Here is a 27,430-nt window from a genome sequence, read left to right on the forward strand (position 1 = left end):
TCCTTATTTTGGTGTACCTAACTCTAAAACGAATGACCGCAGATACTTGAAATTTTGACTGGATGTTTATATAGGCATTTTATATATTTGATAAACATTTTAAAACTACCTATTTAGATTTGTTTTGAGCTGTTTACTGACATTTTAATTTTTCAACTTTTTTAGTTTTTTTTTCTATAAATATCGATAAAAAATTATTTGTTCGGTAGAAAAGATTGAAAATTTAATACAAGGCTTCTAACAACTTGTAGCAATAGTAGTTAAAAAAATATTAAAAATACGTAGGCACGATTTTTTTTTATAAGCATTTAAAGTTAAAATTTTGACTAAATACGTACAAATTACGGCAATGTTCAAATTATCTTAGATAGAAATTCATAAATGTTTTTCTTTTTAATTTTAAGATTTGAAAATTCAATACAAGGCTCCTAACATATTTTTACAATAGCAGTTGCAAAATAAAAGAAATACATAGTCACGATTTTTTTTTATAAGCATTCAAAGTTTGAATTTTGACAACATATTATGTAAAAATCACGAAAATTCGCAAATTAATTTTAACTAGAAATTCATAAAAAAAATTTATTTTAAATCTAAGATTTGAAAATTTAATAATATATCCTAGACAGATAAACCGTCTTCGCTCAGAATCGTTTTTCGTATACAATGATATAATATCATTGGATTTAAATTTAATTCCATCCATTACAGTGACCCACTTGTAACCTACTGTACAGTAGAGCGACATCCACGACTTACCCGCCTTTTTTGTATTGCAACTGAGAACTGATCAGTTTAAGATCCAACTGAAAGTTCTATGGCACTAAGTTGCCTCAACATACAACTGCATGCCGGTGATGCATTTGTTTGCAATTTATTTCCACTTGTTGTTGGAGAAATATTTTAATAAGTAAATTAAATATCTTCATAATATACATTATGCAATTCACTGCTAAATATGGATACTAAGTAGATTATAATAAATACAAACAATAAGAACCATACATCTTATATATTAAATAACATTGCAGTATTGCACTCAGTTATAATATTTTTTTTATGATTTATCGGTAATAACATAGTAGTAACTAAAGTACACCAATATAAAACATACTACACACAAAATGATTTGATATAAACAACTTATTTCAATACAATCATTATAACGTAATATTAAATTCATATCCGACCGCAATTTCTATTTACTATAATTATTATTAATATAATATATTTTAATAAATATGTTTTAGTAGAGCTGTTGCATTAATCAGATACAAAGTTTACAACTTGTGATTGCAACATGATCACGGAGAGGACACAAACATCAAAATATATTGAGGTGAAGACATTACAAGTACACAATTGCTTAGTTTTAACAATAAAATACTTAAAAAAAACAAACAAAGAAGTTGAAGTTCTTCCAACGAGTTTGTCTACAGCAGACACATAAGTATATAAAATGAAAATAAAAAATATCACATATTTTTCATTTTTACATAACAATAATATTTTTATTCACTAATATAATAATAACTTATAGCTAATGAAAAAAATATTTACAATTAAATATTTTTTATTTTTATTTATTTTTTTTAAAAATAGATAATTTTGTTTGATCAACATTTGACTAGAAAATATGACCTTAAATGGATTTAATATTGATTTTGAGTCAATATATCAGGATAAAAAGTTATAATCAAAACATAAAACTAAATAATAGAAACAATAATATTAAAAAAAAAAAAATATATATATTAAAGGAAATAATATTAGCAGCCTAAATTTTGTACTGAACATTGTCAATATGCTCGGCACAGCCTTCTTGATGATTGGTAAGATACTAGATCTCGACACATTTAATAAAATAAAATCTGTACAAATTTAATAGTAAAATTAAAAAATAAAAATAAAATGGAAATGATTTATAAAACATAATGGACAGTATGGAGAATGAAAATAATTAAATCAATAAAAAATAGGAATGTGCTAGAGATTGGTAACAATACATAAAAAATGTACATACAAAGAACTTTAGACAAGAGACAATGAGACAATAATAGTGAGGAATAATATAGTTTAAAAAGACAACAATGAAAACAAAAACAACAATAATAACAACAGTTTACAACAATCATACAGTAACATTTTTTTTTTTATAAATGCACAGACATAATTTACGCCGCTGTCATCAGGAACCATCTGAGGAATGGTGTTGAAAACACGACCAAGAACAACATCAAAGGTTATCATATCTATTACGGCTTGTGGATCTAGTCATCGAACAAATTGGAAACGATGTTGTCCGCTTAGCAGATCTGTTATTTAAAAAAGAAAAAGATATTGATTTAAGTAAATTGAACATGAAAAATATAAAACATACAAGATACAGTATGTGGTTGTTTCACAGTGGCAATAGTATACACAGTAAATGGTCATATATAATAATTGTAACATTATTGTATATTGTATGAATGAAGTGCAGGGACAATCAAGCATATTTATACTAAAAGGTATCAAAGGACGAAAAACAAGACAAATGAAAAAATATGATATAGTGTTTCAATTAATGTATCCAATGTTATTTACTACAGTCATTTTAGGTAGGCGCAAAAGCATGGGTAGGGTAAGAAAGAAATCAATTTTACAAGAGTGTGCAGTTTTTTTTTATATATTATATATATATACCAGAAACGAAGTGTTTTTTGTTCCACACAAAGCACATTCTCATATTTTTTACCTGGCATTTACTTGCACCATAATATGCGGTCAAGTATGGATCAATTATTGGAACCATGTGTATCGCCAGATCTCTTCTCGGGACACCTGATCAAGACAAGTTTAGGTAATGATAAGCTTAAGAATAACCGCTCTCATGGTTATTTTATAAGAATTTAATTGTTGACGAAAACCACAAAAATAGAAGAATTTAATATCTTTTAAATAATGACTTATGTTTCAAATATATTATGAGACATATTTAACATTAGTGGTTAATTAAATTTTTTTATTCGAATGCAATTTGTTTAATAAAAATTTAATATGAAAACAGAAAAATAAATGATAACTTTTGAAAAGTAAAAAAAAAATTAATTGTATCAAGTATACACCTTTTAGACTCGAGATATTTTAAAAATAAAAACATGTTTTGAGCATGACTTTGATTGATTAAATAAATTAGTGATTAAACAAAAACTTCACTATTGCGCAAGACGGGAAAAATATATATTCAAAGAAAAAATCGAACTTAGCCTTTACAATTAATTGATAAGGTATCTACTATCGGTTACATCTGTGGTAAAGATTAGTGATATGATTTTAGAAAAATTAATTTTTTTAAAATCATATTTATCATTGATTATGATTTTTGTATACTGTTATCTTAAAAAACAAATACATATTTAAAATACACACCTTCTACGTCTCATAGAAGCGTTATGTCCTAAGCGTCCTCTTGAAGTCAAAAGCATCCGAGCATTTCCTTGAGCTGGCCTAGATCCTCCATGACACTGTAATGCTGATAAATGTGCAGCATAACCATCGCTCAACACTGTTGCCATTGAGTGATGTTTACGACCCACTTTGCCAATAATAAATATTTGTTTTGGTTTCAGATCTAATGCACTGTAGACAGAAATATCTTTACTACTTCCATAGGCCGCATGTATTATCATTTTATGATCCTGAAAATAAAAGTTACATGGGAAAAATACATTAGTGTTGGAGGAATACATATTTTTACATAACTATATTATAAGATATATTTACTTGTACAAGGCTTTTGAGATATGTGATTTTATGAGCAAGGAAGTCTGTAGAAAGACCGTCGGCAAACGAAACTAGTCCATGGGGAAAGTTATGTTGACTTAACCATGACAGAACGCGTTGTTGTTGCATATCTGGTCTTCCAGTAATATAGACTATTAAATAGCCCAATTCTTGCCAGTGCCTATAGAGTGTCATTTAAATTATTCGATTTATTACGCAATATCATATTTTAATATTAAATTTATAGATATAAAATTAAACATATTGATAAACCAAATTAATTAAGAAGCACAATTTTTTAAATCTACTACACAATAACATTCTTTTTTTAATTATTCTGATTTTATCAAAGTTTTATGAACTGACAATACAATTAGTCTCATTATTTTACTTTATTGAGTAGAGGGGAAAAAATTTATGATTTGATAAGTATAGAACAACAGTTAAATCAACTATGTTTTAGTACAGTAAGAAATATTAAAAACTGTGACTTATAACAAAGTTTTATTAAAATTATTTTATATATTATCTACACACAATATGTTTGTATTATTTAATTTTGATAACATTGATTTCGAATCAGTATTTATTTTTTTTTTTAAATTTAAACATTTTGTAATTATATAAATAATAAAAATTTATCGCATATATGAAATGGAATATACTTTTTAAATTTGTATAAAAATTACAAACTATATTTTGAATATTATAATGAATAAGTAAGCCAAATTTTGATACCTAGTAATTAGATGTAAATAAGTGGTACACATTACCTTACTATGTCAACAGCACCTGGTCGAACTTTTGGGTCACGTCCAGTAACAGAGACACTAGCAGAAAATGATCCATCTATGCTAAATACAACAATTTCAGTTTGAGGTGGAACAATAGCTAACAGAAAATCAACACTTGTATGATCTCCTCTAAAAAATATAAGAACATTTATTATAACAGTTTTCATCATAATTAGCAGTCATAAACGATATATTTACCTAACAACCATTTTAACAGGATATATTCCAAATCCAAGAGATTTATTTTCAGGTATTGTATAGGTAACTCTTCCATTTTTATCTGAATCTTCTGTAGCTAAATGTGTCCATTCACCATTACCAGGTTCCTTAATTATATGGATATCAACTTTTTCCCCTAGAAAAATATTAAAATATTTCAACAAATGTAAAAATATAGCACTTAAATAGTTATATAATATTAAACTACTTTAAAAAAAAAAAAAAAACAAGTACACACCAGCCAATGAAAACATATCAAATGGTCCATAAATAAAACGAGCACTAATTATCTGTGGCAAACCTTCTTGAATTATCACATCATTTGCTCGATGACTTGCAGTTGAATTCTGTATGTAATTAAAATGATTAATATTTCTTTTGAGATATATGTTATAGTTTACTATTATTTACTTTAATTTTAATGAAAGTCGTTTTACGCTGCCATTTTTCTCTAGGTTGACTGGGGCTAAAAGTAGCCAGTTCTTTTTCTTCATTCCCAATTGAACTATTATAGTCAAATATAGCAAACTGAAATCAAATTTAAAATCAGTTTAGAATTTACAAAACTATCATAACATCTTTAAAAATTTTATATTTTATTTTTACTTGTCTTAAAATAAATGCAATGACATCTGATGATTCCCAATAGCTAGCATGAAATATATGAGGCAAAGCATTTGTAGGGAAATTCGACAATCCATCGGGACAATACAAAGCATAGTCCAATCTTTTGGAACCCCACCATTTTTTTGTCACTAAAACAATAGAATCATTATATTAGGTAATGATAAAAGTATAGAAAAAACTTACATTTGTTTATCGCTTGAATTGGAAGTGTATCACCTATCCCAGAAACTGTACTTAAAATACTAACTTCAGACGTACGCCTGGCATGGTTGTGTTCAGTAAACAATTGAGGATTAGTTTGCACTGTTTCTACTACATAGAAAGAATACTGAGTAATAAAATATTTCACACATTGCTATTTGCTAGGTCACTTACATAAATAGTATGGCTGTCCTGTTCCAAGAGGATATTTTTGATATCGTGGGATATTAACAGGTGGCAGAATCGAAAATTTTGCAGAAATTAATGGTTCTAATCTAGATGCAATAGGATCAGATGGATGAAATAAATTGTAAACTTGCTGCAATGCTGGACGTTGAATTGAAGCTGAAATGGAATAAAACATTTGTAAGAAAAAATATATTTATTAATTAAAACAGTAAGAACTTACTTGATTTATCATATTTATGAGCTGAAATTTTTCTAAATGCTAATACAAGTGACAACGGTGATGCAAACATAAACATTTCGTTAACTTCAAAGTCCAAACATACATTACTATCACTGAAATAATAAAAATCATCAGTTTATATCTATGTAATGATTATAATACAATCTTGATAAAATAAAAAATAAGAAATAAATACCTTGTTGATGATGATCTTCTTCTAACTGGTGGAGTAACTAAAACCTTAAATGAAGAGTCCATACTACCTAATGAAGTGCAATCATCTGAAATAATTAATTGTAAGATTTATTATTACAAATCTTGAGTGTTTCATAATTTTTGTTTATACCATTGTCACTTTTTTTTGGCACATGTTCTGGAGTGCTATGTCTACTTGCATCATGTGACGAATGAGAATCAGGACTTCTACACAAAGCATCATATCCTATGACAGATCCCATAGAATCTCCTACAATAAAATCAAAATAAATAGGTAAAATAAATGTATTCAAACTTATAAATTAAAATTAATTTCACAAACCTATAAAATAAACTCTGCCATTAAATCCAAATCCTTCATCTGACTTTATAAATTCTCGATATACTTGATTTGCCATGCGGATTACATTAGATACTATGTCTTTATAATCATGTGAGCAACCTGCTAGAATAGGAATAGCACCTATTGGGACGGAATCATGGGTAATATTTGTGCATTCCATACCAGATGGGGATACATCAAAACTGTAAGGACTCAATCTAAAAATAAGACACAAATTTTTAAATAAAATATTAAAACATAATTTAAATGTATAATATTACTTTGATAATACGCTAAGTCCTTCAGCACATATAGATGGACAAGGAATAAGTCTCATTGCAACATGACCAATCATATTTGGGTAGTGTTGTCGCATGACTGATTCAAATGCTCCTCTAAATGTAGTGAAATCTGATTTCTTTGCCATTATATCAGAATTAGCATCTAAAATATTACTTATTTAAGCGAATACATTTATAATTTATATGAATGTATAATTTACCTAGTACACTACCGGAATGTATAATCATCATAAGTGTACTAATTTGACAATTGTTTTCTTTACTTATAGTTGGTGAACCTGGACATGTATCAACACTATGACCACGCTGAATAAAAGGAGATGACTTTTTATATGTAGGAGAAAATATACTATCTTCTGCAAACAATAATTTAGTTAATAATTATTAAAAATATTTTCTCATGACATAAGTCTAAGATTTCAAATAGTAACCTTCTTTGTCAGGAATACTGGATGAATCATATTCTTGTTCATTTAGTATGGTTAAAGAACTCCATTTAGAGAGAGAAACAATTTCTGATGTTGGTAATGTATCTGAAAATAAATTTTTTGCTGAGATTTAAAATGCCACGTAACAAAAAAATAATTCAAGTAGTTTTAATTAGTAAAAGAAAGATTTTGATTTTCAACACAGAGTTGAAGATGATAAAATTATTGTATTGACCTTACCTTGGCAATCAAAAAATTCATCGTCATTACTAAGATCTGAATCTGAATCTCGAATCAAACTTTCCATTCTCCAATTAGGCACAGTATCAAAACTTTGAGTAGATCCCGGTGAAGGTACTTGTGATTTGGGATTATTCCAATTCTTTTTCACAGGTATTCGCCTAAAATAAATAAAGAAAAAATAATTGAAAAATCACAAATTTATAGCCTTAATTTACATAAATAAATATTAAGTTTTCTAGGACTGACATGCTCGATGATTGTTGAATACTGCTTGATATGGTATCAGAACTGCTAGAAACAAGTGGTGCTGGAGAATATAGGGTTGAATCTTGCATTCGTTTTGACGTAACAGGTGTAGCTACTTCTAGATCACTTTTTTCTATACTACCCATGGTGGCAGCTAAATTAGTGGCAGTTTTCGTATCATCTACAGAGTTATTTCCTTCACAAATCTCAGAGTCGCTACTACTACTATCCATTTTTCGTTTAAGAGCTTCTTGAGTTTGACGCTCAATCTTACGTATATCATCCATTGTTAAATTAACCCATTCATCTTGCCATGCCCATGCTTGACGATGTGCTCGAACCATAGTTTTCCTCAGAGCTATTCATAAATAATATTTTATTAGCAATGCTTAAATGTTATTACTGAATTATAGTTAGTAGTTATGGAAATGCACAGGAAATATATAAATAGAGACTATAAACTCACCAACTTCATGAATAAATTTTTCAATTTTTGTTTGCATGCCCCAATAACGAAATTCTACTTTGCACAATTTATAAGCACACATAATAGATTTTCCTGACGATGTGGGCATACTTTTATTCTAAATGTGACATTAAAAATTATAAATACAATATTAACATTAAATAAAATTTTATTTTTATTACTTCACATTCTTTCCAGTATTCTGATATCCAATTTTCTGATAGAGGACCTCGACCTGTTATATCACTTACATATGATTTTGGATCTTCTTCTTTAATGTAATCCGCTCCATATAATTGGTCTTTCACTATGTCTATAACATCTAAAGATACATATTTAATATTATGAATACTTAAAAATAACTTTAATAATTATTGTTGTTAAATAATATACATTAAAAAATCAAATTGTGATTTTATATTTGTACTAAAAATAAGCTACAACATACCGTATCTGAACAATTAAAAAAATAAAGCTTTTATATACATACCAACAGAAACATTTCGAACTTCGCTTTGAGACATTTTGAAAACATTATCATGAGTTCCATTATCAGGATAATAGTAGGTTTCAATTTCTAATGAAAATTTTTCTACAAATGGGCAAGTATAACGAGTTTTTGTGTATGGATATGCATTCCATGCTTCTTCTTCAACAGATAATGCTGATTTTGGCAATAGTCCTTTAAACCAGCCTATGGATAATTTATTACACAATTATTTACCAAGTTAATTTTGACCTATCATCAATAATTTCTTTCTTTGTTATAATACCTGGTAAGTGGCTCCCAACATGATAAATTTTTCTTGTATACTGTCCACCACCAGTATTTCCGTCGCCACCAGGGCCACCTTCATAAGGCTCATTAACTAATATTTCAACTCCACTATCAGCTCCTTTGCTCTCTTCTCTACTTTTTTTCTAATTGAAAATATCCAGTAGTAGAAAAGTTATATGTTTATAACAAATTATTTAATATTACTTACAGCAATCATATAAAGCTGAGCAATTCTGTACTCTTCCACACTGAGCGGGAGTGGTATACGGTATTCCTTGATCAGCATATTGAATTATTCTCACCAAATGTTTCAAACTAAATTGAATTCAACAAAATGTTTAATAATACAAATACATTTTAAAAGTTGTAGATATTGTATCTGAGAACAAATGGAGAATCAGTAAATATTTGGAGTTAAGCCATATCTTAGAAATTTGAGTTAGATTCACAAAAGTGTTGATTATATACCTATATATAGTCATATATATGTTTAATTTTTAAAAGAATTTTTTTTTTAATGAAGTACAATGTAGAGCATGAAATAGTATCTCAAGGCTATTAAGTATTAAAGCGTATTTGCACTGATATGCCATAAGGTTTCAGTGTATGATTAGTTTTTTAGTTTGGCTTCCTCAATCAAGAGACTGCTTTAAATTCAAGACACATAACTAACGATGATATTGGCATTAAGAAATCATAGCCTTGATATTAACATAAAATATAAGTTTCTGTAAATAAAAGTAAAAATAGAATTTTACTGCTTAGCTTGGCAAATAAATTAAACATTTGAGATAAATCTAATATGCTTTAAACCAAATAATACAGTGCAGGAAAGATAGTCATTAAATCATTAAAATACCGAACAACTTTATAATAATTTCATTAAAAAATAAATAAATATTTGACTCATTTGTAATAGGCAATATGTGCAACAAATTGTTTAAAAATAACATGTCAATTATATTGAAGTTATAAATTAATTAAATTTAAACTCTAGTTCATTTATTTTGATATTACTTTTTTTCTATATTAACAATATCACTTTGAAATTTATTTATTTTATATTTATTGATTAAGTGAGGTGAAAAATAAGTTCAATTATTGAAGTGATCAATATAATATATAAAAAAACGAGTATCATACCTAATAATTAACATAATATGTAGCTTTAATATTATCTTAAAAATCGACTATAAGAAATTCAATGTTTAGATATTTGCATAATATTAGGTTCTTATACCATCTTAAGAATAATGAATCATTATAGATAAGTTATTTTTCTAAGAAATAGTTATATATATTTAGACAGTTAATGTAAAGCTAAGCAAATTTAACATTTTATTTTTAATTATAAAATAAAATAAAATTTATTTCCTTTCTCAGACATACATGCAACATACTAAATTGACTTTCAGAATCAGAACTAGTTTTGTGTGATTGACTTTAATATTTAAGAGTATTGACCTATTATGAAACTTAAAATCATTGTCTGTGTTTGTATGTTGGCTGTAACAATACAATTTTTTTGCAATATATAAGCATTTTTGAATATTTTACATACTCATACCTATCTAACATAAAAATTGAAATATCTTTAAAAAATCAATGTACAAAATACATTTATGAATAATGTTCTAAACTTTAAATTTGATAAGAGGTGTAAATCATTAAAGTTAACAACACAAAATTGGTTTCGCTGAATGCAAATATGTTACATGTTGGTCAGAGAATATAAATAGTACACATTCTTTCAATAGGATATTTAAAACAGAAAAATATATAGAATAAAATCAGAGCGAATACTATTTATGAAAGAGTATTTTCATATAAAAATTAACTATATTTTAGGAATATACCTAAGCAACATACCTAATAGATAAAGCATTGAAATTTTTAAGTTTGGGGTTAAGTGTGTTAAGTTAAAACCTGTCAAAACCAGATGTTAACTACTATTTTACTAGTATAAAACTCTGAATAAAAACAAATTTCAATGTTGGATGTTTTTTAATTATACATTTATAGCAATTTTCATACACATACAAACTAAAAATTGCATGCACTTATGTGTTTTGTTTCAAAGAAGTCATAAACTCATAAATTTAAAGACAAATCAAATAAGACCATCTGCAGTTGTATAAATGTTAATATAAGAACTTTGAACTGTCTATTCATATGAAGGTGAATACATGGTATTACATGCAGGTGTTTTAGCAACAAAAAATTGAAGCATTTTCCATTTGACGTATATTTAAAATAAAAACATTTTGTTTTCATGCAATTATACACTATTTTACATATCGTTGAAAATAATGTATTTTACAAAATTTTAAAATTGGATAGCAATTATCATACCCGGTAATTTTGGGTTTCAATCAGTGGTGGATCTATGGCGGGGTTAAGAAGGCCAACTAATCTAGAATTGCAGATGTTTTTAATAGGTACCTAGATCTACTAAATGCTAGTGATCCCTCTTAGCTTCAGAACATTATTTCTTGATGGGTCAAATTAACAACTATTGACGTTGGATCACCCGTAGTTTTCTAAATCTGATTAGATCCACCACTAGTTTGAGCTCCAACAATGCGACCGCTTAAATCCTGTGTCAACATGTAGAAAAGAAAAATTAATGCATTGAAAGTAACGTAACCTGGGTAAGGGAAGTTTAAAACAAACAAATGGAATAGGGGGAGGTGCAAGACACAAATAATTATGTACTAATTAGATCATGATTTAAGTAGGTCTAGTGCATAAAATTAAATTAAGTTAAATTTAAATTAAGAAATGTTGAGAAGAAAAAATCGATAGGAAGTGTAGGTGGTCATCCTAGATACGATTCTCGGGATATTTACCATTTTTCTGAGTATCAGATCGAGTCTGAAAACCGATGGGAATTCTCGTGAGGACGACGAATCACACGATTGAACGCATATCAATCGACCGACGACGACAATCTCGAATCGAATATGCAGTGAGTACCTATCAGAATTATCAGATGTAGAACAAAATGAAACCAAGAGTCGTAGGTACCCTCAAAGGTAAATTGGTTTCACAAAATAATAACGATAATAAAATTATAATACTGCATGATTGCGCGCTAGTTTTTGTACGTAACGGTAAATGCAACGATAAAAAAAATAATAATAGAAATAGTGATCGGCAATCGGAGAGCTGGTGCGGACACGAAAAAGTTAAATAATTTTATTACCTATATTTTTATGGAAACGCGATCACAACACACGTCGAGGCGACGCGCACGGCAACAGCAGTTTACAAGAACTTCGACCGCGCACCTCGCCAGCAGCGGCAGTCGTCGTCCAGCCAATTTTTTCACGTTAACAACTAACACCACCACCACCACCACCGCCACCGCTACTACTACTACTACTACAATACCTTATCAGATGAGCCGCGGGCCGCCGACAACGCCGTCTGTCGGGCTGGCGCGCAAACGGCGCGCAAAACGCAGCTACGACAAATTCGGTATTATAATAGGTATCTAGGTGCACGAAAACGCGCGACGATGTATTATTATTGGTAAGTAAATTTTCTTTTCTTTATATGTCCGTCCGATTTATGAAATTGTTCGAGTATTATACGACGGTAAGTATGACGAAAGTCGACGTGGATTTATTTTTATTTAGTGACACCTTTGGGGAGGGGATGGAAATGAGATAAACAGATAGTTTTGTTTGGTAGTTTGGTACCTACATTCAAATTTAGACTATATAGGTACTGTCTAGATATAGGTAATTAGGTATGAACCAGATTGTCTATAATTCATATCTATAGTGACTGGTAAATCCGAATATTGAAATTAAAATTAAGTTTCAAGTAACTCACCCCCTTCCACCTGTTTTTTTTTGTCAAGATTCGGGGATACTCATAATAATATGCACCTATCTACTTGGTTTTAATACAATTTAATGAACCTACTTAGCACTTACGTATTCAATTAAAGACAACGCAGGTTTACGAATCTGCGAAGTGATGTTCTAAACTCTCAGTGACAAATTTCAATGGACTTACCCCATATTAATCTCCATTAAAAATTCTTAACCGAGTCATAATATATAAATATAAAATACAGGTTAAAATTATATTTCAATATTATATTTAAATTATAATTTCTATTTTTTTCTCGAATTTTAGCTTTGTAAAGGTTAAACAATTTTTAAAATTGGTGCCCAATAAATATGAGCAATTTGATAATTATGCAAATGAACATATCGACATCCGTCATTGATATAAGTCCAATTTAGGTCTTATTTTTATAATTTTATGTACACCGCGATACACAATGTGCACTACGGTCTACGAATCATTTTAAAATTATAGGTGTTATGTTTTGTGTATATATAATAAAATTAAACAATATTTTCTAACCGTTTAAATACCATGTCAAATTGTCAAGGATAGGTACAGACTGTAAAATGTATTTAGAAAATATTTTCTATAATATGCTTTAATCATCTACAATAATCCATTTTTGATTTACAACATAATAAAAAAATTTCTAGATAAGAAATCGATAATTTGTGGATGTACTTATATAAATTATCTAATGTCATAAAAACTTCGAACGCTCGTAAAAATTATGATAGATTTTTAGGACCTTAATTTTTTTTTAATTACACCAATAAAAATTTATGACAAACCTTGTATTAAACTTTCAAGTATTTTGACCGAGTAAAAAATTATTTACCTTATGAAAAAAAATTCTCATGACTATAAATAACTCTGAATTAAAATATTTTATTATTAAAATTTTACTATGTATTGAAAATAAACATAATATATTCCTTGATGAAAATAAGTATATACGGTTATTATAATTTTTAAGCTACATTATAAAATTAAAATAGATTTTGTCGAAAATTAGTTTTGTGTAAAAATTACATTTCTTCTTAATTTTTAATTTTTTTCCCCAGTCGCTTTTAAAAATTACTGTGAACTATTTACTTTTAACCTGCCAAGTTTAAACTTTAAAAATAGATTCACTTACTTACAATAAAAGATGCTGGAGTAGAAAATGAAAGCATTATTATTGCCTCAAAAGGGGACAGTGGTTATTCAAAGGTGGTGAGGTAGTAGACCCACTTATAAATATATATAAAAGAATATATATTGTATTATGTTGTATTGGTAAAGGAGATTGCAGTCTATATTGGGGGTTGAATGCAAAAGCATATATAAGTGCAAAGTGCATATCAATTAAAGAACTTTAAAACTATACATCTTTATAAAATAAAAATAATAATGGAAAGTGGTTCGGGGGTTTACATAGGAAAATGCATTTTAAAAAGCAAAGTAAAGCTCTTTAGTATTGGTATATTATTATTTATGAATAAAATGTGGGTAAAATCAAATAAAAATGTATTTTAACACTTTCACGGGCTAATATCATATTTTGATTGTCAAGTATTTGCTAGACATATAATGGTTAAAATATAATGAATAAAAACGTAAACAATATAATTTGTATTATAGGGGAACAATTTCTGAACTGAATATGTATTCAGTTCAGTGGGGAAAATATGTAAATATTATTTCTCTAGGTGCTTTAATGTATAACTACGACATTGGTACTTTACCTTGGAACATTTCTGGTAAAAAATCATAATCAAATAAATAAACAAAGATCAATGACAACAATAATTGTGGTAATTTCGGATTACTTTATTTATTTGTACAACTATAGGGGGACGGGGAGAATGGGTTAGGGTAAACTTAAATTTAACTATCCTTCACATTGTTTACAGTTATTAGGCTCGATAGAAATTTGTATTTTGTGAAATATATATAAGCACAGTTTATCATTACATTGCTGATATTTATTTTTAATATATTAGTTGAACCTAATATGGCTTCTATCAGTGGATTATCACACAATGGCGAACATGGCACCTTGCAAAACTGTGTTCCTACAAATTGTAGATATATTTATGTGTTGTAGGTTACAATACATCGCTCAACCATATTTTAAAATTTAAATAATTTTTACTTATTAATAACTTGTTTGATATTCGATGTTAATGCTATAAATTATCTGTAAAATATTCTTCTTTGAAATATTAAAACAAAATATTTAAAAAATAATAACGATATAACAAATAGTAAAAATATAGTGTTTTTTTTTCAAATGTCGTTTTACAATGATTTAAAATTTTTTAATAAAATTGAAAACGTATATAATTTTCAGAATAACGAGTGTTTACGTCATGACATAAAATCGTAAAATTTACATTTCATATATAATTTGGGCTCGTAGTCTAAACAGCTATAGTATACTTTGGACACCCTTTGGATGTCACCAAAAGCGATGGTTAATCGAGTAACTGCCAGCTGCAGGGTATATTCATCAACGATAATATTAAATAAATTATTATTATTGTCATAATGAAATCGATACATTACCTATATTGTATATTAAAATAATTTATAATGATTCTGAATACGTATAGATATTAGCCGTACATGACGTATATTACGCGTTTGGTTTTATAGGTTTGATATAATGATGGTAAATACAATGGTCAAACGTCCTAGAAATGCACACTCAATTATACCTATGTTTTAAAAAATGATTATTTATTTCTGCGATGTTTTTTTTTTTTTAAGTAATTTAATACTTCAGAAATTTGCAATGTGTGCGTAAATATTTATTTAGGTTCGTTTGTGTCATCGTCAAGCCATATACATTTCGCTCGACTAATAAGACTCAGTTAAAGACCAAAGCTCAAATAAACGTTGCACATGACCTGTGAATATTTTGATACAGCCTACAGGTACGGTATATTATGTAATATAATGTATGAATATGTGATTTAGGTATTTGACTTATACTCGTATGAGTATAACTGATAGTAAGATAATGGCAAATGCCAACATCAGTACATACTAAATATCGTAATAGAGGTCTTTTAAAATAATTATTCAAAATCTATATACTGTATTACTGTTAAAAAATATAGGTTGTATATATTTATATATTGTATTCAATATATAGGTCTGACTATTAATAATAACATGAGATGGTTCCTTCATAATATCGTACATAGTTCTGAACATATTACTCATTGATATTATATATTGTGTTATGTGTATTAAATATTGTGTAGGTACATAATTAAAAGTGTGTGAAAAAAAACGAGATTTTGTAATGAGAGGGAACTGGGAAGTGTACTTATCTGGATATAGCGTCACAATACATGATGTAGCATTCAATTATATACATAGATAGTAGGTACTCGAGTGTGTAAAAAATGATATATGAAAAAAAATAAAGAGTACGGGACCGAATGTTTTTGTCGTTTTTCAGTGATATTTTCTTGTTGTTATAATACAAATTTAGTATTTACAGTTATTTGCATGAAGAATTAAGAGATTATTATTTTATATGTCGAAAAATATTTATATTTATACTAACATGGAAACTTACGATACCCTACAATAATTATAATTCAATAATTAATTCTGCCTGTCAATACAGAGTAATAGTTATTATCTATATTGATATTATGTATTAATAATTATCTTAAAATTTGTGAGTTATTGTATACCTTCAATATATTATGTTAATTATTAACGTGCGTTATTATACATGTTTAAACATTTCCATGGGGAAATATAAAAAAATCATACGATAGGTACACTATGAAACTGGTAACGTAATAATGGACGTTTTTGCGTGTACCCTAGAGAGATATTTTTTTAAAGTATCTCGTTTGGCATTGTTTTTTAGGAAAACAAATTATTTTATAGGGAGGTTGAATATAATATTATTGGGTATGATTTTAGAAATCAATGTTACATAATATTATAATAATTTATCGATCAATTTGAAATTTTGACCCATCACACTCAATGCACCTATAGTCTATTTATTTGATTTGTTAAAAGATACATTTTATTTTTAGCAATTTCATAAATTGAAGCAGAATATATTTTTACGAACTATACGACGTAAAAATATATCAACATAAATTTAATTTAATTTAAATTTTAAACTTTAGTTTTTCGATGAGTTAAGTCAAATTTTAGATTAATGGAATTTCAAATATTTTCATTGAATTAAGTATAGATAGCCATCAAAAGAAACCTTAATAAATTCTTTATTTTTGGTGGAATAAATTGCGTTATACACGTTTAATTATTATTAAATTGTTAAAATATACTTCATTAGTAACAGCGTGTAAATATATTTTAGTTAATATAATATTAACTATTAATTATATTATTATAGTTGCTATAAAGCTTAGGCTAATTCAAAATTTACAGAGGATTTCAATTTAACATGAGTTTTGTGTACCTACATTATCCTATGGTAATGGTATGAAATGAATTATTGTCAATGATACTACATTAGATTTGTTTTAAAAGACTTATATATCATACTAAAATAATTAAAATGAACCCATCAACATTTAGTATGGAAATAAAAAATCAAATCTTATATTATTATAAATATTTTACCGTGTCAATAGTAACTACCTACTTTAAACTTGTATATTATATATTTATAAGTTATAACTTATAAGGATAGACTATACAAATTTTTACGCTTTCTTCTCAACAACACTCAACAATACATGATTGTCATCACACTAATAGTTTATAAGAATATATTATATTGTTCATATTATGACAATAAGTATCTATATTAGTATCTATGTGAATATTATGTTGAAGCTATTATAATTTGGTTAGTTACCATTAATATGTAATTTGTATAATTTTAACTACGAATTATTATTACATCAATTAATAATTTTGATAAGTAATGATAATCAAAAATTCATCATACGTATGAGAATAAATAAAAATGTAGTAATTATTTAATGTATAATAAGTGATCAAATAACAATTTTAGTGACGTTGGTTTTATTATAGTTGCCACAAGTGAATTACTGCAATTTAGATTTATCAAAATTAAGCAATTTTATTTATTTTAAACGTTAATACACTGCAAATTATATACTAGTTTGTGTATATGTAAATATATATTTGTTATTTTGGACATGTCAGTAGAAAAATTTTATAACCGGAAAAAAATACTGAATGACTATTGAGTAGATTGCAAACGTATGAAAAATTTGTATTTTTAAATTTTTTTAAATTAATCAACAAATAATACAATTTGTATGAGGTGCAGTATTATGGTGTATTTTAAATGATTTTTCTTTTTTTTATGTGGGTTTATTATTTAAATAGAAATTCCAATATTCTATACATATATTAGTATTAATTTATTAAAGCTGTATAATACATATTTTTCTATTTATTTAAAATAGTATAATTAGAATCTATGCAGTCATGCAGACAAGGTATAATGAGTAAGTGTGGTGACATAAAATAACATTAATTATAGAATAGGAAAGCTCCCAACAGTGCCACCTGATCTGCAGTAATTAGGTTTGGTTTTTAGTTTTCCATTAGTTAATCAATTTTCTTTTTTTAAGGATTGAACAGGTCTCTTGGCCATTGCCTTTTTAACCTTCAAGGAATGAGTGAGGCATAAGATAGACTTTTAATTAGTGAATTAGAATGAGCGCGAAGTTTTGAACGGAATTTTATGTGATGGGATTTGGCTAAGTGTTGAGAGTTGAAATATTCATGTCTTGTTGGTTACATACCAAATAACAGAGGTTATTAAGCATATATATGCATATAGATTGAGGGGCTTGTAGGATTTTAGCGTTTGATAGCTTTGCTGGCCTCCATAGTTGGATGTCGTAAAGCCAAGGTGGACAAATTATCGATTTTTATACCGTAAATTTGTTGACTAGAGAAAGTTTCGATTGTAATAAGGTCTTAGAAGATGCAATCTAGAGTTCACTTATTTTCGTTTTTGTTTAGATTGGATCTCCATATAATAATTAAGAAAATAATTAATTAAACTACCTATATGAAACGTCAATGTACGTAAAAAGTATCGAATATAATAAATGTAGTGTACTTGGTAAAACAGTGTTTTGAAATTAGCAACCTACCTATGTTGTTTTCTACATATTAAAATGATAATATTTTAAGTATTTCTACGCGTATATAACATACACGATATTATAAGCCGCAATTAAATCAAATACAAATCAATTTTTAATTGTTTAAAATTTTAATGATCTAATTCTAAATATGCATTATATCTCAATTAACGAAGTATATGAGTCATCGTGAACTACAAAATAAATAATATTACCTTCGATTATATATTATTTGTTGTTGAAATATATATCACCAATCAATATTTAATATACCAATATACTATATTAGATAAGTAAACTAGTGATAACGTTAATGTGATATATATTTGACATTAGTCATGAGACAAGTGGTTAAGTCTAGAGTCTATTGATCTTGTATGAAAATTTTAAAAAAAACGCCTAAATATTTTTTGAAAAATAGAAACTGTGATTAAAATTATAAAAATAGCAATGGACTTTGAAATACCAATCATTTCCAATAATTATATTTATTTATCTGTCCATACAATATATTATTAAATCAGTGCAAACCTTAATTTAAAATACTTATTTAACAACGAATGATTAGAAAATTATAGTCATTAGGTATATTAAAAATTAGTTTTCTTTTTAGTGTTAATTTCGAGTTTTAAGTTTAAGAGTAAACCATAAAAATCAGATTAATAATATGAATAATATTTTGTTTTTATGAAATTATATTTTTGTTTTATTGGGTACGTGATGAACTGATGATTATAAATATAAAATATAAATACGTATACTTATTATATTTATAAGTATACTGCATAATATGTGACTATGTTTATTGTTCAACTGTTTATAACGGATAGTTTAAAATAATTTAAATAATGTTTGATTCCTAATTACTAATTATTATGGTACCTATACATAATATTAAAATTTATTATATTCTTAATTTTTACCAAAACAGATAAATACTTGATTACATTATTCATTTAGGAATAATTGTTTATGAATAATAGTATTTATTTATTTATTGTTTGTAACTAAAACATCTTAAAGCAAAATATGCTTAGCTTATTTTTTTTTTAGACTTTATACTTTAAAGTTTATAGTACCCTTAATAATTTGGGTGATTTTTGAATATTGATGGTCGTTATACAGCCATTAAGTCAATTTCAAATAAATTGAGTTATATTGTCTTATCTCTGATGGTCTTTATGCACGTGAATGTTAAGTGCACGATTTACATTGATTGTACCTATTTGATATCATAAGCATATCATTGAAAAATTGTGAAAACATTAACTAAAAAAATCAAAGATTTGTGTTTTTTCTTCGTGGACCTGAGCCTGACAACTATGGTCATTATAGTTATTTTAGGGGTTGATGCGGTTGATAAGGTTGGTGCAAACACGTGTAGTACAAACTATGTGTGGTAAGGATTTACCACTAAGAACCCGGGTGGACACCCATCAGGAACTAGTGGCACCGGCCGGTGCTGACTTTCAGCGCACACCAGTGACTGAAGACCGACATCGTCCCAGACATGTGTCCTGTGTTACACTTCTAATAAAAGTATTTAAGGTGTACCTATACAGATTTGCTTAAAGTTATTTAAATATGGGATCAATGGTGGATTAAAAAATGTGGTAGGTACTGTGCTATTGCAGGCTTAATCGACTAATAATCGTGATAAATCTACATATTAAAATACTGTGATGAATCAAATAAAGCATTATAATTCTGTCGATTTGTATTGTTATTAGGTATTGGTATTTAAAATTTTCATTTCAATATTCAATTTGCGTATACATCATTATTTTAATATTACTAAAAAAAACAACTATGGTAATAGTTATGTATAGTATACTAATATGAAAGCAAATGAATTTATGGACACATGTTTACTAATTATAAAAAAAAATAATTTGTTGAAACTATGTGTATATAATAAGTGTAATTTACTATATACTACACGTATTACTACGTATAGTACCTATTATATGATAATAAAAAAAAATCCACTCTACTTAACCACTTGTCGTTAGAAATTATAGTGTAAGGTTATTGCCGTTTAACACTATGTACAATTAAAGAGTCAAAAAAGGTTTTTAGCTAGCAGTTGTCATAATAATTTTTAATTGTGGATAGGAGTTAGAAATGGTACCTTGGTACCTATTTATACTTTTAATGAATACCTATATAATGATACGTACAAGCCACGTAGGCCATCTATATTAATTAAAATACCAAATATTAGTAATGTACATTATATATTATATTATATTAATTAATATCTTATACAAGTCATATTATACACACATACTATATATTAATTAACTCCTAATTTTAGTAGTATATATAAATGTTGATATGCATAAAACATTAGTAAAATTATGAGCCTATAATTGCAGGCGAACACGATAGTAATATTTGCGATATCAAACCATCACACATAAATATAAAAATTTTATACGCATATTGAAATCCAAAACAATTTCAATCAAAACAAAAAAAATTATATTTTGTCGTATATAGCAGTTTGTTATTGTAAAATGTGAGCACTAGTATGATGAAACCAAACTCGCGTTCCAATAATTGTCAGTTTTTGGTTGGTATAAAATAATGCCCAATAATCGGGTACAAAATGAAAAAAAAAAACGACTTTAATCTGCTTCTATATCGGATAGGGTTTTTGACACGAGTCGCGACTGTACATTTTACACATGAGTATATTATTATAGTTGTGAGTTACAAATCTCGAAAACCGCGTTAACCTTTACTTTTTTTTGGATTCCGAGCGCGGAGTATCGAGAAACTATCGGTTTCACAACTATATCATGGTTTTTTTTTCCTATTCAGATGATGAGGGATCCTGAAAGTTTCTTTAACATGACTGATATTTTGCTTGCTACCTATCTATAATTTCTATCAAGAAGACTATATAAACAACTTTACTGAAAGTCCTCGTATTGACCTTTCATAGAATAAGTTCACAAAATTATCTGTATTTATATTTATTCAAATTCGATATACGAGAGCAATGTGTTTTGATTATAAAGATATACAATGTTAAGAATGTTAAGATACAGATTTTGTGATCACAAATTCGGAAATCGTAGGATTAAATTAATAGTATTGCATAACAAATAAAAATGGGTTTTTAAAACTTTCGAGATTGAACGAAGATAATAATTTTATTCACGTCGTACTCCGTATAAATTATATAATATGTACATATACGACTACTATACGGTCAGTGGCGGTCTTAGGAATAAATTAATAAAATATGGGTTAGGCATAAAATATATGGTATGTTTATGTATTAAATAATTAAATACTCGCAGTTCAAAAAGCAATAGTTGACATTTGAACGGATATTAAGAAAAAAAAAACTGTAGACGCGTTATAGTGATTAATTATTATAATTAAAATTATAAGCACTTCGCCATTTAATGAATCGACTACCTATAATAAACGAGAAGGGTAGGTATCTTAGAAACAGTGTATTCAGCTTCTGTTAAATCACATCCCTTCATAAAACCTCCTTGTCATAGGTAAATTTTTTTATTTCGTAAATGTTATATTATTAGTGTTCGAACATAATAATATATTCTAACAAGCAGTGGCGTAACGATTTTTGCAATGTCGTTATCACGATATTAATATTATTATCTAGCATATAATTCGACCGGAAGTAATCCCTAGGAAATCCTCACGTAACAGCCACTCGGGAATAGACATATTGTATATAGTATAATATTAATATATATATATTATAGCTATTATCATATATAACGTACAGTGTAAGCCCTGCACGTTGATTCCATTATTCGCGGGACGGAAAACGTTTTCGTGGCTCGGACGAAATAAATAAATACCATTACGCGTTTAACTATAAAATATATTATACATATTATACCGGTTGCTGTAGCTATGCTCCGCGACGCCAACTGCATTTATAAATTATAAAACATAATGTGTACATAGTGCACACACACACACACATACACACATATTGACATGTATACATATACACTAAAGTGTACGGTCACAACGATGTATTGTATATGTACATAAAACACATAATATAGGTATTATACATCATCATCTTATCGTTGACCGACTTTCGTGGATAAATATTTATTTTATTACGAGCGACGCGGACGGTGTTTACATCGACCTACCTATACTTATTAGGTATTTCAAATAACCTTTTAAAAAATACTTCTACTATACTACCTTTTTAAAAATAATACATGTTTAATATTATTATATTCCTAAAGCTTCCCCTGCACATTCAGGATTTCGGTCTCGAAACGCTTCCATCATCACGATATTATAGCAATAGCTAGACGGCGATAATGTCCAAAATATTTTAAAAAATCATAATAAAACATATACAATTTAAATAGAAACCAAAATTCCAGGTACTCGCGGCCATTAGAGATATACATTTCAAAAGAAAGTTTTTTCATAACAAGTATATACCTCTATTATGGTCAACTACTTTGCATCCGCATAGCTATATACGCTGAAGGTTGAATAACTGTGTCGTTCAATAATAATATAGTGCGTACGTATACGAATAACGAAAGTCGCCTGCACTGGTCACTATATTTTGTATAATAAATAATATAACATAAACGCGCTGAATCACGTGGCATATTATACTATCATCGGTGGGTACGTGATTATATATGAGAACACACGTGTACCGACATTGTATAAAATAAATATAAACTAATACGGTGACGACGATAAAGTGCAGGCTCAGGGTAAATATAATAAAATCGCGCGCGTACTGACCATATATCTCGTATAATATCAGGTCGCGCGTAGGTGTTCGGTGTATACCCAAAAAGCCGACCACACATATATAATATATATATATATACACATTATTATTTGGTCAAGTTTATTGCGCGGTGTGAAAACTGTTTCCGACGGTGTATCATGATACGAATTTATAAAACTGACGCGAATAACTGCAGTGAGATGATACGATATTATTATACGAATAACGAAATGGAAATATTCTCCTGAACGGTCCGTCCGATTTCGATTCACCTACAACAGCTGTCGTCGCGATTATTAATTTATTATTGACAGCAATGCGCAGGATGAGGCCTCGGAGGAGAGCAACACTACCTACTCTATACATCATTACATCTTTTTATTTAATATATACATAGTACATACACAGTATAATAATAACAATTAACAATAATTAGCTCAGTGCGATGCACCGCGAAGACGTTTTGCAACCGCAGCTCAGGTCTTATAGGCACGTGTTATGTATGAACAGCGTAGGTACGGGTCGATGACATTATAAATATATATTTGAGAATTTCGCATCATGCGGAGGGTGCTTTAAACCCCCTCCCTGTTTTGGAATCTGCTCCCTTAGAATTATATTTGCAGGTTTAACTATATATATGCATATAAGTTACGTATAATCGTGTAGGTATGTACAAGTTATTATTTTATATAATATTATATACTGCTGACTGCTGCAGTAGTAAAGATTACAGAACCAAAGAGTATACATCTATATATATAAACACTTAATATATTTTTGTTTAATGTATATATCACATAGAGTACCTATAATATGCAGCTCAGTGCGGTGCACTGCGATGACTTTTTGCGATCACATGTCTATATTATATAAACTGCAATATTACTAGTATATACTGCAGGTACGTCGATTATATAATATTATATCGCGTCGCCAACGTATGTTATAAAGGTGCAATATTTCGGTTGATAGAGGATGCTTTAAACCCCCCCCCCCCCGTTTTGAAATCAGCACCCTTCTAACTATAAATAAGTTGATATTTCATATATTCAGAGCTATTATTGTTAAATAATATGTGATTATTGAATGGTGGGACTTGATGATATAGAGAAAAGATCATCATCATTACAATTTTGATGGAAAGTTATTCCGTATTCGGTTTGAGCTAAAGTTCGAACAATTTATTTTATTTTTTTTTATTTTTTTGTATTTGGCACTATATCATATTAGTCGTTTTTTTGGCAACGGATCGGGTCTCAATTTTTTTTTCACCTTTTTGGACTCGAAACTGCTGTGGCAATTGATAATATCACAAAATCACAGCGTGCGTTAAGTGCGTTCTGTTATTCGTACTTAATATATTATACACACTTACACATAATATATCATATATTGCATCAAAATATTATTCATAATAATTTAATATTATTGTAGATATATATACCGTACACATCCAAATGCCGCCACCCGAGGGATTGCTTAGCGCTGATCGTTGTATAGCGTTGGCAGGAGTAGATGGCCACCGAAGGGGTGAAGAGGTGTGTAGTGCAGTGGGGTACGGCATTATTATATATCACATTATATATATACACATATTAAAATGTAGGGCAAAGGGAATGTGTCGTATAGCACAGCAGCCATTATACACGGGTCGAAACTCGGGTCGATGAGGTGGCGGCGGCGGAAGTGTGCGTAAGTATGCGTCGTCGGTGACTCGAGGGGTTGGGTGGTCGTCGAAGGGGTTGGCCGTACCCCGTGCGCGGCGCGTGTGCCCCGGACAGCAACATCCGCGTAAACACGTCACGTCCATGACGTCAGCGGTGCCTGTACTGACGTCACTCCTGACCTCGATCCGCAAAAACCCACCACTGCCGGCCTGTCGCTCGCCGTTCTTGCCCGGCTTTTCATCCGGCGGCACACAATAGATGTATAGGCCCGTCGAACACTCGTGGTGTGTGTGTGTGTGTGTGTGTGTTTAATGTTTATATATAAATATATGTACAGCGCTTTTCCGTCCTGTCAGGTACGCATGTACACGTATATAATATAAAACGTTATCGACGAACGGTCCTGGAAACGTTTTCTCCGTTTCCTTTTTTTCTCTTTTAGTTTTCGTCTATCTCCATTTCCGAAAGCACACACACGTAGCACCCCCTCACCATGTTCACGTGCCCCATTCAACTTGCACACCCTCCCGCGCGACTGCGGCGACAACCGACTCGATGCCTGAATGTTCATTATATGTATTATATACATTATATATTATATACGAAGTATCATAATATAATACCCAGATAGAACACACCGCTGTACGCACGTTCCAAAATTGGCTGGCGAACGAATATTTTTCAAACTGATTTCTGGACATTTAGATAGGTCTACTTTTAAATAATATGTCGATCGATTTAATTACTGCGGCTCTTATTCAGCCAACACGTGTCGGCGAATCAAATATCGGCAGCCTTTGATAAAAAAAAGTCCTTAAAATGGCTATTTTAACATCAACTAAAAATAATTAGATTATATTATTGAAATGAAAATTTTTTTCTCGTTTTGGAGAGAGTGAACTGATTTTTACCATTCTTATAATATAAACGTAATGGGTCTCAGTTTATAATATAAATATGAAAAATCGATTTAGAATATAACCTTTTTGCTAGCGCACAATTCAAGAATGACTTTTCGATTTCCGATAAAGTCACCACGATTGGCAATTCTATATATACCTATTACCTATACTGTTGTGTACAGCGCATATACACTAGCACAAACGTTCATACACTTTATCCTATAAATGTATTATTATATAAAAACAATAACGGAGGTTCGAATTGTAATCGACATTTTGTCAGGTGTTCTTCACCACGTACCCTATATAGGTACCTATATACATATCATATTCTGTATAATATAGTTACGTGCTATACACGTTGAACCGTAAACGAGGACGAGACTTTATCACGTCGTTACATATTATATCATTTTGACATACATAATATTATAATAAATTATCAGGCGTTCATTATATGGTCCATTCACCCGCGATTGATATATAGTTAAATAATGACTTTCAATGTTATAATATGTTGTACGATTGTGATGCGGTTTTGTTGTCAATATGCGATACACTGTGATGGCTTTTGGTGTACAGACAAAAAAAAAAAATATACATATATATGTATATATATAGTATACAACGATTTTTGATTTGTATTAGTATACTATGTATCAGAGGTGGGTAACTTGCAGTTCGCGTCTTATTAAAAAAAAACCACTATTTACTTACTAATATCGAGAAAATACGAGAAAATTATAAAATGCGTATTTTTTTAACGTTTTGGCTCTTTATATCTTTGTATTTATCCATTTGGCTTGTGAATGTATTAATGTTGGCCACCTCTGTTATGTTTATGTACATTGTATTGCAGGGCGAAATCCTGTGTACAATGTAAACGCGAAAATAATTATTAAAAAAATATGATATAATGGGCGCGCTCGATCCGTTACACGGTGTAGGTATACGATGCACGTGATGAGTATACTTAAAACACGAAATACCAAAGTAAAAACATTTTCAGATTATCACATATAGGTAATATAATACGTAAAGTGACGATGTCATTATATATGCTCCGTTTATGTTATAACATAGCGTCGTCATTATATTAA

General features: G+C 28.7%; 1 protein-coding gene across 8 annotated transcripts; it reads right to left on the bottom strand.

Moving 5' to 3' along the window:
• Positions 1-993: 993 nt before the first annotated feature.
• On the bottom strand, positions 994-12,377 carry rdgB (retinal degeneration B). 8 transcript variants are annotated; one of them, XR_001506261.2, is made up of 27 exons: positions 11,866-12,215; positions 11,459-11,613; positions 9,225-9,331; positions 9,012-9,159; positions 8,729-8,932; positions 8,421-8,560; positions 8,239-8,356; positions 7,773-8,130; positions 7,524-7,684; positions 7,287-7,388; positions 7,056-7,211; positions 6,835-6,997; positions 6,554-6,771; positions 6,362-6,481; positions 6,212-6,296; positions 6,016-6,128; positions 5,781-5,951; positions 5,589-5,717; positions 5,385-5,533; positions 5,190-5,306; positions 5,017-5,125; positions 4,758-4,914; positions 4,539-4,688; positions 3,766-3,946; positions 3,412-3,680; positions 2,686-2,823; positions 994-2,315 (listed from the first exon to the last, which is right to left on the bottom strand). XR_001506261.2 is itself a non-coding variant. In XM_015519756.2 (27 exons), the coding sequence occupies exons 4-27, from the start codon at positions 9,300-9,302 to the stop codon at positions 2,237-2,239; spliced, it is 3,675 nt and encodes a 1,224-aa protein (XP_015375242.2). In that variant the 5' UTR covers positions 9,303-9,331; positions 11,459-11,613; positions 11,866-11,992; positions 12,222-12,357; the 3' UTR covers positions 994-2,236. The 8 variants fall into 8 exon arrangements, 7 of the variants coding, with proteins under 7 accessions (XP_015375242.2, XP_015375245.2, XP_015375243.2 ...); XM_015519756.2 differs by lacking the exon at positions 2,686-2,823 and adding an exon at positions 12,222-12,357 and having other exon boundaries at positions 11,866-11,992; XM_015519759.2 differs by having other exon boundaries at positions 2,738-2,823.
• Positions 12,378-27,430: the final 15,053 nt, after the last annotated feature.

This window comes from Diuraphis noxia, unplaced genomic scaffold (assembly GCF_037042655.1).
Source record: "Diuraphis noxia isolate RWA-SAM2 unplaced genomic scaffold, SU_Dnox_SAM2 contig0005, whole genome shotgun sequence".
Taxonomy (NCBI): Eukaryota; Metazoa; Arthropoda; class Insecta; order Hemiptera; family Aphididae; genus Diuraphis; species Diuraphis noxia.

Coding starts and splice junctions, on each gene's coding strand:
- rdgB (XM_015519757.2), bottom strand. CDS start 9,302: ATGCTGATCAAGGAATACCGTATACCACTCCCGCTCAGTGTGGAAGAG. Junction 8,131..8,238: donor AAAATTTATTCATGAAGTTG/GTGAGTTTATAG, acceptor ATTTATGAATAG/CTCTGAGGAAAACTATGGTT. Junction 6,998..7,055: donor ACATTCCGGTAGTGTACTAG/GTAAATTATACA, acceptor GTAATATTTTAG/ATGCTAATTCTGATATAATG.